This window comes from Mytilus trossulus, chromosome 14 (genome assembly GCF_036588685.1).
Source record: "Mytilus trossulus isolate FHL-02 chromosome 14, PNRI_Mtr1.1.1.hap1, whole genome shotgun sequence".
In the NCBI taxonomy this organism is placed as follows: Eukaryota; Metazoa; Mollusca; class Bivalvia; order Mytilida; family Mytilidae; genus Mytilus; species Mytilus trossulus.
Window position 1 is genome coordinate 32,880,780 of NC_086386.1, and position 13,688 is coordinate 32,894,467.

Below are 13,688 nucleotides of genomic sequence, written 5' to 3' on the forward strand. Positions count from 1 at the left end.
CATAATGATGGTCCCACAGGGGCCATCTACAATTAACTATTATTTTAGTATAAGCAACAAATTTGAGATATTGCACAGTATATAACGTGACAGATAATATTATAGACCAATGAAAATAGCAATAGTAACAAAAATACATTAGAAGAACTAGAGTATTTTCTCCTTCCTTCGTTTTTAACATTACTATTTCTAAGTCCAGCAGTGCACACACAATAAAAAAAAAAGAAATATTAAAATATTTACAAACTTAGATAGAAAAAAAGAATGAAAAATAGACTGCCCTTAATAAACATCTGTAAATTATTGAATAGTTTATACATGAAAATTGATGTACACAAAAGATTTGTTGCAGTTTTGGACCACTTAAATGTTTGCTTCGCGTGTCATTTTACCTGGTAGATCCTTAGTTTTTGTTATTTTATTTCATAGAACTCTCAACTTCTATCAATGAAGTGCATCACTACGTTTTGACCCAACGTGTTAATTGTTTTTTTTCTAGGCAGCTCTATATTGTCTGATTAGAACCGATCTGATGAGTTTAAATTAAGGTTTCAACTCCCTCAAGCAAAATTAACCTGAGAAGGATTATGGCTATTTTTGTGGGTCTTTTGTTTTATAGCTCTTTAACTGTTCCGTTTTGTATCATGCAATATATATCCAAACCACAGCATTTCCTTTATTTTTAACCCTCTTTTTAAAAATTCAAAAGTGCCCCCTTACCACTTTTAACTTAACGTAATGTTATGTCACATTTAAACGTCATTTAACTTTAATAGACCTTTGTGCAACAGCAATTGCGGTCATTTAATTTTAATTGAGGTTCAAAATATATTTAAGTAATACTTAAAGTTATATGACGTTTGTGCAACTCAGTCCTGGCCTTAAAGGCATACAATTTTGCTCGGTGCTCTGAGCACAAAAATCATGCTCGAAACATGAAATCCAGCAATTTGATCGGTTGATTTTTGAGTCTGAGTACAAAAATCATGCTCGAAAGTTTTATGACCGTGAGTCCTGAACTTATGGTGATTACAAGAGTTATTAGTTTAGATCGAACGTCTTTCCTGTCTAATGCGGTTATCAAAACGCCCACTATTGTTTAGTATATAATGTTCAGAAATAGAAAATGACCATCATTTGAAGATAAGGTTATAAGGAATATGAAGTATTTAATTATACTGGTATGTATATTTTACTTTTATTTCAGAGAGCATCTTCAACACACCACTAAAGAATTTTCGTAAACAGACTTCTCATTTGGCAGCATTTTTGCGAGAAATTTTTCATAATGCACATTTCGTACAAGACAATAACAATCAAAACCAAGGAGTAAACAAAGACTCACAAAACCAAGGGACATTAACATCAACAGAAATAAATAAAAAATAAGATGTTTTATTAAAAACTATGGCGTTGTATCACTTTATATTAATAAAGGAAGTTATATCTGAACATGTACATTTAATGTATTTTGTTGATCACATTCAAATTCTTAAAATGATAGAAATATAATTTCATTGAATGCTCCGTATTAACCTTTTGGATGTGAAAAATGATGTATTTTGAAAACCTTATGATACAAATAGTTATCAAAGGTACCAGAATTATAATTAAGTACCTCAGACGCCCGTTTCGTCTACATAAGACCCATAAGTGACGCTCAGATCAAAATAGTTATAAAGCCACACAAGTAAAAAGTTGAAGAGTCTTGAGGATCCAAAATTCCAAAAGCTTGTGCTAAATACGGCTAAGGCAATCTATGTCTGGGATAAATAAGCTAGACTAATAGTTTATCAACAATTTAAACTTATCAACGTAGATTGTAAGAAAGACACTTTAGTATTCATGTCAGTTCGTAAGCACCGACTACTGATAACGTCAATAAGGTCACAACTACGATGTAAACACTTCGGGCTCCGCATTAATAATACCCAGTAAAAAATTGACTGCACGCAATGCTTTGTTAGCTATGCACCATATATCATTGATTTCAAAAACTATACAAATATTACATCATGTTTAAAAATTTATGAAATTAATAAAAATTGACTACCCAAGGAATAAATTACCATTTCTGAAGGATCTTTTGAAAACAAAATTTTAATCCTTCAAAAATGTTTATAATATCTCAACTTATCAATGGAAAAAAACTAACAAAATATAACATGACTATATGTGAAAAACGAATCCTATTCGAAACTAGACATCGAAAATCAGAAATTTCGTCTATCAAAAAACATGCAAAATGTTATCATACATTATTTCTGTCGGACTTCATTAATCATATTCTTTAATTAAGTCTGCCATATGTGCATTAGGTTAACACATTATTTTGTTTTGGTAAACTAACAGAAACCTGAAAAACTGATTTAATTGTATCAGTTTTATATCTTGTCTTAAGTCGTGCTGATCATGTTTATACACACATGGTAACAAGTATAATTCTGCAGATAACATTCGTGAAAAGGAGACGAGATTGTAGTACGACATTATGAACATATCTGATTTACAGTAGTTGTCGTTTGTTTATGAAATATATATATGTGTTTCTCGTTTCTCGATTCTCGTTTTGTTTATATAGATTAGACCGTTGTTTTTCCCGTTTGAATGGTTTTACACTAGTAATATTGGTGCCCTTTATAGCTTGTTGTTCTGTGTGAGCCAAGGCTCCGTGTTGAAGGCCGTACTTTAACCTATAATGGTTTACTTTTTAAATTGTTATTTGGATGGAGAGTTGTCTCATTGGCAATCACACCACATCTTCCTATATCTATATCCGATATCATCTGTGAAACTGATATTCCATAACGGTCAACCATCTCGTGATGGCATCCGTAACATTTACGAAGTGGTGATTTCAACCGCACCGTTTAGAACTTTTGGTTAGATAGTTTCCTTTTGAACAGCAACCCTCTATCAAGGAAATCATAACAGAAAAAAACCATCTTGGAAACATTTTCTCAAATAGGAGATATATACTCCATATACAGGCACGGAAGGAATGTTGCTACATAGAAATTAAAATTTTACAATGGGAAACCTGAAATTATCTCTCTTGTCGTAAAATTTTGAGACGCATTGTCAATTTTTATATGTGAGTCAAAGTATGAGGCAAACTTAACTGTATGTGTTATATCCTTTATCTTAAGTTTAATGGGATTGATGCGTTCAACATAGTCATCAAGTTTTGAATTATCTAGTGAGAGAACATCATTTATACAGCGGAAAGTAAAGTTGGAGGATACTTATAACTTGTTTTCTTTCTTCCTGTGTAAAGTCTGCATCATAAAAATAAAGAGAAACGTGGCCTAGTTGGTTCCTATGGGATGGCCAATAAGTTGTTGAATAGCACATATCTTAAACGTAACAAATATGTTGTCAATTAAGTAATCAAGCATCTTCATAATCTCAGTTTAAGATATTTTTTTGTTCAAATCAGAGTGATATTTTTTCAAAGTAGGAGTTATCTTTCCTTATGAAAAAATACTTTTCTCCACGTTTCCATTCTTGTAACCATTTGAAACTGAAACAATCTTTCACGAAAATCATAATAAAGAACTGAAGCTATGGAATATTGATTTAAGAAAAAATAAAAATAAAAAAAAACACAAATGTGCTGACATAATTAAAGAAAAATGCTGCACTTAGTGTAACCTGCCTTTTGATGTTGTTTTGCTTTATGTGTTGTAATATTTTTTTTAACTTTTGACTGTCCCTTTGGTATTTTTTGTTCCTCTTTTAAGCAACAATCCCCTAAATCAATACACGACAAGTCAAAGGAACAATGTTGTAAGATATAGCAAGGATAGACTTCCTTAGTTTGTGCAATGGAGAAACACATTGTTCACGTCGTAATAACTAACTGCGCTAATTACCTTTCTTTGCAGAGTATATTAGGAATTGTGTGGTGTTCAAATTATCATTTAAGATCAAGTAACAGTACAACATGTACCAAATCACGTGACTGCACTTCAACTGAACCATGTTGTAGGGATGCTTATTATAATACAATTACTGACCAGGAAAACCACTTCGGTATGTTACTGTTGTAGTAAGAAATGTTACAAGATCTGTTACCACTAAAAAGTCAGATTAACTAACTTTTGAATGGCAAATTTGTCGCTCACAGCATGTATGATTAATTCACCAGTGTAATTGTATATACTGAAAGTATGTAAACGCAAATTATTATTAATATTAAGTTAAACGAAATTTAGTAAACCATTTTATTTTACAATCCAATCTAGCTTAGTTATCAGTTACTCTATGACATAGCCTGAGATCTACGATGACTTTCAGTAGGTAGGAAAACGCAACAAATATCCAGTAAAATTTATCTTTTATCTTAATCACAAGCTACATACATGAAAATGCCGATAGCAATTAAGTAGTATGATAGTTGGTATCCATTCGTTTGATGTGTTCGAGCTTCCGATTTTGCCATTTGTTTCGGGGGTTTCCGTTTAGAAATTTCTTCGGAGTTCGTTTTTTTTAAATTTTACATTTTTCTTTTACCTGGCAATTTCGTAGAATCTGTATTTAAGTTGAAATGAACTAACCAAACTAATGATATGAATGTTTGCACATGTTCTAAGTCAGGAATCTGAATTTCAGTTCATAAGTGTTTTCCTTCATCTCGTTTCTCGTTTTTATGCCCCACCTACGATAGTAGAGGGTCATTATGTTTTCTGGTCTCTGCGTCCGTTCGTCTGTCTCTCCGTCCGTCCGTCTGTCCGTCCGTCCGTTCGTTCGTCGTCTGTCCCGCTTCAGGTTAAAGTTTTTGGTCAAGGTAGTTTTTGATGAAGTTGAAGTCCAATCAACTTGAAACTTAGTACACATGTTCCCTATGATATTATCTTTTTAATTTTAATGCCTAATTGTATTTTTTATCCAATTTCATGGTCCATTGAACATTGAAAATGATAGTGCAAGTGGGGCATCCGTGTAATTTGGACACATTCTTGTTTTTATATAGATTAGACCGTTTGCACCGTTTGATTGGTTTTACACTAGTTGTTTTTGGGCACTTTATAGCTTGCTGTTCGGTGTGAGTCTAGGCTCCTTGTTGAAGACCGTACTCTGACCTATAACGGTTTGTTTTTATAAATTTTGACTTGGATGAAGAGTTGTCTCATTTGCACTCAAACCACATCTTGGAGAAGACGTTACTAAGCTGTAAAACTTGTGTCTGATCCTTTTGTCTTTTTGAACAATAAAATATTCTAAACTAAAACCACATCTTCCTAGTATATCTACTCCTTTATTTATTAGGTCCGGTTCTAGGAGGTTCAACTCCAAGTGGAATTTGTTCCAGTGATCTTGGAAAGAAAGGTGAAGAATGTGATTCTTCTTGTGGATGCGAATCTGGTTAGTATATTAAAACAATACTAATGAGCTTTGCGTTCCAATTTTGCATGCAAGCGATGTTGTCTTACGTGTACAGCAGAAGACACTAAATTTTATTGTTATTGACACAGAACACCTGAAGTAAAAATGAAAGACGATCCGAAAATATTGCGATGTTTTGTTTGTCTGTTTGGATTTCTACAGAACTAAAAGATTTTGTTCTATGTGGTTTATCAGTGGTATATCAGTGGTTTATCTTTATCAGCATGCAATTGAATCATAAAAAGGATTTTCTATGTTTTCAAATTCATCGATGATAAAGATAAAAACATATTAAAAAAAAACCCCAAAAAACACCGAAAAAACCAAAGGTACAAAAACAAAATGTGTTTATTTTATACAGTATAAAAGTCTCACATATAGCTAATGATTATCATGTGTTTTTTTTATATATTTATTGTTGGTGTTAAAATTAACAAAGCATTAAGTTTTTTGACTATATCGTGACAATCAGGTTGTACTGGATGAATGAAGCCTGGAGCGAGCCACAACATACAATTTACAAAGGAAAACTGACAATCCTAGTCAATTGGCCGTTTCAGAATCTAAAGCATCATGTGTAATTTCATTGTTCGTACCCATATATAAAAATAACGTGACGTCATTGGTTAAATTACCATTGTGTATGACATTTTTTCACCAATCAGGACGTGGTGGTGATCACTTTTAAAAATATTACCCAGGATGCATTACATTCTGAAACGGCAAACTATAATACGAATCAGACGCACTTGTCACATGCTGATTCCAACTGATAATCTCTGTCTAACAGCTGGCTAGTGATGGACTACATGACCTACACTAACCACTCAGGCACATATACCTACAATTTGTTTAATGAGAAACCGGCTACATAACTCTGAAATGTCTAATTATAAAAACTCATCAAATGAGTAATGTATTGTTTGATGAATGAACTACGCCGATAAACAGAAATACAGGGGAAAAATAATGATATACTGTGGATTCATTTATTTTCGTGGGTACCAATTTTCGTGGTTTGAGGAAAACTTACATATTCGTGGATATTTAATTTCGTGGTTTTGGCAAAGACTTCACTCATTCCTTTACAAAATTTGTAATTCGTTGAACATTTGAATTCGTGGTATTCCTGTTCCCACGAAATCCACGAAAATTGGTATCCAACGAATATTAAGGAATCCACAGTATTTAAAATAACATCGTCATTAAATGTACAGACCATAAATCATTTTTCAGTTACGACATTTATATTTCATTCAAATCTAGATCCAAAAAAAATTCTTATATCAGTATATGATAATTTATTTTTTATTATGCTGTAGGTTACACATGTTATCGGCCAGTGTCTGGAGTATGCTGTCCTCCAAGAAGATGTTATGACGCCGCTTGGGTAAAACAGCAAAAAGATCACTGGGCTAATTGTCACCCACCAACATGTTTTTTACCCCCAAAAATTTAACCATAATAAAATGAAAATATTGAGCCGCGTATCTAATGTTAACTATGTGAATAACGGAGTAATAATATATTTTAGGCTATCGCTTACATGTATAATAATATATATGTAGAACCTAAATATATAGTAGGTTCCAAATTTATGGCAGATGCCTAATCTATGAAAAATGTGATTTTATGTCATTCCACAGGTACGGTAGATTTTTTAAGTCGAAGAGTTTGCAGCGCCGACGACAAAATATCGAAACAGGTAAAAAAAGACAGGTATTTTTATATGTGTAAATATGAATTACTCTCAATTTGCAAAACATGTTTGTGATAATTCTAGTAAATGTATAGAGTATATAGACAGACAATAAACGACCTGGATACTACTCAATACATTACATTATATATTTATTCACATGAAAACAATTCGTTTTTGATAGAAGTTTAGAATGAGTAAATATATTTTTTGAAAAAATTATGTCGGTAGAAATCTCAATCATTGTATTGTAAAAAAAATCTATTTAAAAAAAAAGTATCTTTTTATCTACAGATATATCGCACACAGTGATCGAACAATCAATCCTATTTTGTTATACATTACTTGCAGCAAGGCGCGCCATGAATTGTCAACCACATGACGATACTGTTATTAGTTACATGCACGTATATAGATTGTTAAAATTGTTAAGGGTTTATAAACCTGAACAATTAACCACAACAGATGAATTACAGGATACTGACTTCAAGCTGACAGTTACATTATGTGGCGGGCACAGATATGTCTGCTAGCGCCAAATCCACTATGCAACATTTGACAGTAGTAAAAAGAACAACAGTAAAATTACACAAAAAATGAACTCCAAGGAAAAATCAAAACGGAAAATTCCTTAATAAATGTTAAAAAAAAGTTAAACATATCAAACGAATGAAAATTACGAGCATCAATGAAGAGACATATATTGTCGAAATGCGCATCTGGTGCAACAAAATTGGTACCGTTGATTTTATTAAGTGTAACAATAACAAGCAGTGTAAAACGTTGGTACTGTACTTTGTTTCAGTTATGCGTATTATGATGCCAGACTTTATCTGCATCCTTGACAACTAAATCCAGGAGATAATGGGATTCTGGAAGACGTTAGTTAACGACAACCTTTACTTAAAAGTAAACAGAGACGAGTCAAAAATTATCTTGATTGTATATCAGCCATTGTGTATAATGTCGACAGGCTGAACAAATCAAACATTTTGGGTTTTTTGAAGAAATTGTATCACACCCTACTCTTACTTTACACCAACATTGAATTCTATTTCTCTCTAGCATTATTCTACATTAATACTGTATTGTATCTCACCCTAGTCTCAGTCAATAATATTGGAACATATTTCGAGGTGTCTCTTTTATGTTTTTTTGGCACTCACAATGAAATTTTGAAGATAATTCAATATAAAAGAATCATTAATTCGTTGGAGTCAAATGTTCTAGCGTGTATACCATTGAAATAAAAAATGTCACAACAGACACGGACATAGCGGACGAGTTAAGATTCACTTTTAAAATAAACCGGTATTTGCAACTTCGTAGCAAAAGCAACGGGAGTTTTGAAAATGTTGCAATATTTGTTCTAATGAGAATAATATTTATGTTACAACTTGATTAAATTTCACATCATACATATCAGAATTAATTAAATCTAAATCACTTGAAATTGAAGAGCGAAATATAAGATATTGCATATCAAACAGCGAACGAGCAAATTACAGCGAGAGTCTCATATTCAAATAATTGTCCGATGACCCCATTCCGCCAACATACATGAGAGTCATGGCTAGACATAATAAAAAAGGGCAAAACTTCAAAACTAAAAACCGTCTGATATATTAAAAATCGATAAATAGAAAATACGAAATGAAAAGATTGTTTAGAATGTTGAGATCTACCTTCTGTGCATCTTTTTCATACACCAGAATGTTGCCACTTAATAGATATATTTCTTAATTTTAAATTCATGGATTGTGCTGAATTTCGATTTCTAAGGAAAAATAGAAATACAAGCTGGGACATTTGTACGCTTTCAATATCAATAGTTTATTTATTTATTTATAAGAACATAGCTGAATACAAGCTATGATGTAATATGATGTAATTTTATGATAAAATGTAAAGGATAAAAATAAACTCGCTACTGTAATAAACAGCCCAACCAAATATTCAGTGGCTATCACAATAAAAATCTGAACTTATGGTGATAACAAAATTTATTAGTTTGGATCATACGTTTTTCCTGACTCATTCGGTTTATCAGAACGCCCACTTCTGTTTAGTATTTTATGATGAGAAATAGAAAGTGAACATCATCTCAAGATAAGGATATAAGGGAGATGAAGTATTTAGTTATACTGGTAAGAATAGTTTAATCTTATTTCAGGGAGCATTTTCAACACACAAGAACAACATTCGTAAACAGACTTATGTGTTGGTAGTATTTTTACGAGATTTTTTTTCATAATGCACATTCAGTACAAAGCTGATTAAAAAGTATAGCGTGGTATCACTTTTTAATGCATACATGTAGCAATATAAATATTACATAACATTAAAATGACAACATTACATGACAGGAATACAGTACAAATAATTGTAAGAAATATTAGTTACATGCGCGTATATAGATTGTTAAAATTGTTAAGGGTTTAAAAACCGGAACAATTAACCACAACAGATGAATTACAGGATACTGACTCCAAGCTGACTCATTAGGTTTATCAGAACGCCCACTTCTGTTTAGTATTTTATGATAAGAAATAGAAAGTGAACATCATCTCAAGATAAGGATATAAGGGAGATGAAGTATTTAGTTATACTGGTAAGAATATTTTAATCTTATTTCAGGGAGCATTTTCAACACACAAAAACAACATTATGTTATGTAATATTTATATTGCTACATGTATGCATTAAAAAGTGATACAACGCTATACTTTTTAATCAGCTTTGTACTGAATGTGCATTATGAAAAAAAACCACACGAATAATAGCTAAAAAAAGATATGAGGTTTAACATTAAATACGCCAGACGTGCGTTTCGTCCACACAATACTTACCAGTGACGCTCAGATGAAAAAAGTTCGAAAGCCAAAGCAAGTTCAAAGTTGAAGAGCACTGAAGACAAATAATTCTAAAATGTTTCGATTAAACTTATCAAAATAATAAATGAACTGAATAATTAATTATCTTTACCATAACACACGAATACAACAGAAAAAATACGATTTACAGCTACAAACGATAAGACATTCGATGAGATTAACAAATATAACACCAAAAATAAATACATGAATTTGGGATGAAAAAGTATCATGACACGACTTATAGCAATTCGATTCACACTCAGAAAAACATTCATAATCGGGAATAAGTCAAACCACAATCTAACACTAATATTAATGTCCTTAGTTAGTTTGGGCACTTCGTATGGACAAAACAATTTCTGATGGTGTCCGTAAAATTTACGGAATGTCATTTTTAACCGATTTGATACCTATATAGTAGAAGTATAAGTATATAGCGGAAGGTAAAGTAAAGGTTGGAGTTAACCCATTCTATGACAAGGTACGTGTATCTTCTTTTCCATACTTAGAACCATTTAAAACCGAAACTATCGTTCACAAAATTTCCCAAAAAGGACTGAAGCTATGAAATATTGTTCATTAAAAAAAAAAAAAAAAAACACTAATGTATTTACATAATGAAAATAAAATGCCGCAGTTAGTGCAATTTGCTGTCGTTTTGCTTCTTGTTTTGTAAGGTATAGGGCAACAATCCCCTAAATCAATACATTATTATTATTTTCTCAAGACAAAGGAACAATGTTATCAATATGACAAGGATCTGCTATCTGAGTTTGTACAATTGCGAAACTCTTTGTTAACTTCGTTATGACTAATAGCGCGGAAACCCTTTCTTTGCAGAGTATACTGGGAATTGTGTGGTGTTCCAACTATCATTTAAGATCAAGAAGAAGTACAAAATGTACCATATCTAGTGACTGTACTTCAACGGTACCATGTTGTAGAGATGCTAACAATAATACACTTACTGAACAGGAAACCCAATTCGGTATGTTATTGCCATTCCCATGTTACCGTAGTAGAAAAAAATGTTGTAAAATATCTATTACCCATTAAAAGTCAAATAAACTAATTTTAGAATGGCAAACTGGTCCCGCACAGTTTACATTATAAATACACTAGCATACTTGTATATACTGGAAGTATGTAAATGCCGATTTATTTTCAAATCATATCTATGCTGGTTATCGGTTACTTTATAATGTAGCCTGAAATCTAGGATGACTTTCAGGAGGTAGGAAGAAAAAAACTATGTTTAGTAAAAATCTACTAAATTCCAAGCTCTCGCATTAAGCTAAGATTAAGTTTTTATTTCATTTACCTAATATGCACTTTATTTTGGGACCTCTTGTCATCATGAATTATAAATTTTATTGTGTTATAAAGTTGTTTAAGGGAAATGCGAGATTTTCTAAATACAAAAAAATGCCTGTAGAAGTCATGGATAAGATATTTGTTATCCATTCGTTTGATGTGTTTGAGATTTCGATTTTACCATTTCGGGAGTTTCCGTTTAAAACTTTCCTTTGTGTTTGGGTTATTTTATTCTACAATTTTCAATTCTGGGGGATTTCGTAGAATCTGTATTTAAGTTGAAATGAACTAACGAAACTAGAAATATGAATGTAAACCTCATTTGTTTATTAGGTCAAGATCCAGGAGGTTCAACATCAAGTGGAATATGTTCCAGTGTACTTGGACAGAAGGATGAAGAATGTGATTCTTCTTGTGGATGCGAATCTGGTAAGTACACTAAAAAAGTACTAATTATGCATTAAATATAAATTTTGCATGCATGTAATGTTGTCTTACGTGTTCAACAGAAGAACCTCAATTTGATCGTTATTGACAAAGGACACCTAAAGTAAAAATAAAAGGCCGTCCAATAATAGGGCGAAGTTTTGTTCCTCTATTAAGATTTTTACAGAACTTATAGATTTTTAAAGAAATAAATGATGTGTCCTTTCTATGTGTTTTATTAGTGGTATATCAGTAGTGTTTTTTTTTATCAGCATGAAATTTTATCATAAAATGATTTCCTCTGTTTTCAAATTCATCGATGAGAAAGATAAATACATATTAAAAAAAACGAAACATCAAAGGTACAAAAAGAAAGTGTGTTTCGTAAAGCAGTTCATGAATACTCCAAAACGTATATGATGAAGAACCAGGCATCAGTACATTTTTTATTAAGTCGATATCACCTGTTTTTGCATCAAATGTCAAAAAGTCGACTTGATGTGTTTATATTTATTTTATACAGTATAAACGTCTCAAATATAGCTTAATATAACGATGTGTTTAATTGATTGATTTATTGTTGATGTTAAGATTAACAACACATGCAGTTCTATTTGCTATACCATGGCGATCAGCTTGAACTGGATGAAGGAAACCCGATGACAATGATTTCCTCTGTTTTCAAATTCATCGATGATAAAGATAAAAACATATTAAAAACACACAAAAAAAACGAAACATCAAAGGTACAAAAAGAAAGTGTGTTTTTACACCTGTCCCAAGTCAGGAGCCTCAGGCCTTTGTTAGTCTTGTATTATCTTATTTAAGTTTCTTGTGTACAATTCGGAAATTAGAATGGCGTTCATTATTACGGAACTAGTATATATTTGTTTAAGAGCCAGCTGAGGGACGCCTCCGAGTGCGGGAATTTCTCGCTACATTGAAGACCTGTTGGTGACCTTCTGCTGTTGTTTTTTCTATGGTTGGGTTGTTGTCTCTTTGACATATTCCCAATTTCTATTCTCAATTTTCTTTTCAAATGAAAACTCACAGTTCTAGTTAATCAAAAGCAAGATTTAGACGCACTTGTTACGTGATGATTCAAACTGATAATATGTGTTTAACAGCTGGCTAGTGATGGCTGAAGATGAACTTCTTTAACCATGCAGGCATCAAAGGTTACAATTTGTTTAATTGGAAACTGGATAAAAACTCTGACATTTTAAATCAAATACTCATTAAATGATAAATGTATTTTATGGTAAATGAACTACGCAAAAAACAGAAGTACAGAAACAAATCAGCAATTAATTTATAATAAGATCTTCATTTATCGGCACATACCACGTAACATTCTTCAATAACATTATCTTTATGTCATTCAAAATGAAATCCAAAAGAAATTGTTTGATCTTAATTTTTATGATTCTATAGGTTATACATGTTATCGACCAATGTCTGGATTTTGCTGTCCTCCAATGAGATGTTATGATGCCGCTTGGGTACAACAACAAAAAGATCACTGGGATAACTGTCATCCACCAACATGTTTCTTTCCTCCCTAATTCATACCATAATAAAAGAATTAGATTGTGCCGCGTATTTTACGTTAACTATGTTAATTACAGAGCATTATGTACCTATATGGAGTAATGTTTTGTCAGAACGATAGGTCATTCTTTCCAAGAATCAATCCGGACGATACCATGTTTCAATGAAATATGCCCTAAAACCCAATTCACAACATATTGTACGATTTTTTTTCGTGGAAGATCAACAAATTAGTTGTCGTGGCACTGTCGTCCAAAATGTAAAAAAAATATTTCGAGTGGTCACATCAGCTACGATGACTTTTTGTCTTTTCTATACATTCCAAACTAAAAGACAAATTGAAAGACTTGGTATTGCTTTGTTTAATTAAAATGAATAGCCAGCGAAGATACAAGTATCTTGTCTAAGTAAGGGATACATCCTACTTTGTAAAC

General features: G+C 31.9%; 2 protein-coding genes across 2 annotated transcripts; both read left to right on the forward strand.

The window, feature by feature from the left end:
* The first annotated feature begins 1,063 nt into the window (after positions 1-1,063).
* On the forward strand, positions 1,064-6,847 carry LOC134697679 (uncharacterized). The gene is made up of 4 exons (XM_063559961.1): positions 1,064-1,181; positions 3,888-4,035; positions 5,272-5,367; positions 6,711-6,847. The coding sequence occupies exons 1-4, from the start codon at positions 1,161-1,163 to the stop codon at positions 6,845-6,847; spliced, it is 402 nt and encodes a 133-aa protein (XP_063416031.1). The 5' UTR covers positions 1,064-1,160.
* Positions 6,848-9,538: 2,691 nt separating this feature from the next.
* On the forward strand, positions 9,539-13,297 carry LOC134696314 (uncharacterized). Its single transcript, XM_063558038.1, has 4 exons — positions 9,539-9,698; positions 10,804-10,951; positions 11,611-11,706; positions 13,138-13,297. Exons 1-4 carry the CDS (start codon positions 9,678-9,680, stop codon positions 13,266-13,268), a joined length of 396 nt encoding a protein of 131 aa, XP_063414108.1. The 5' UTR covers positions 9,539-9,677; the 3' UTR covers positions 13,269-13,297.
* Positions 13,298-13,688: the final 391 nt, after the last annotated feature.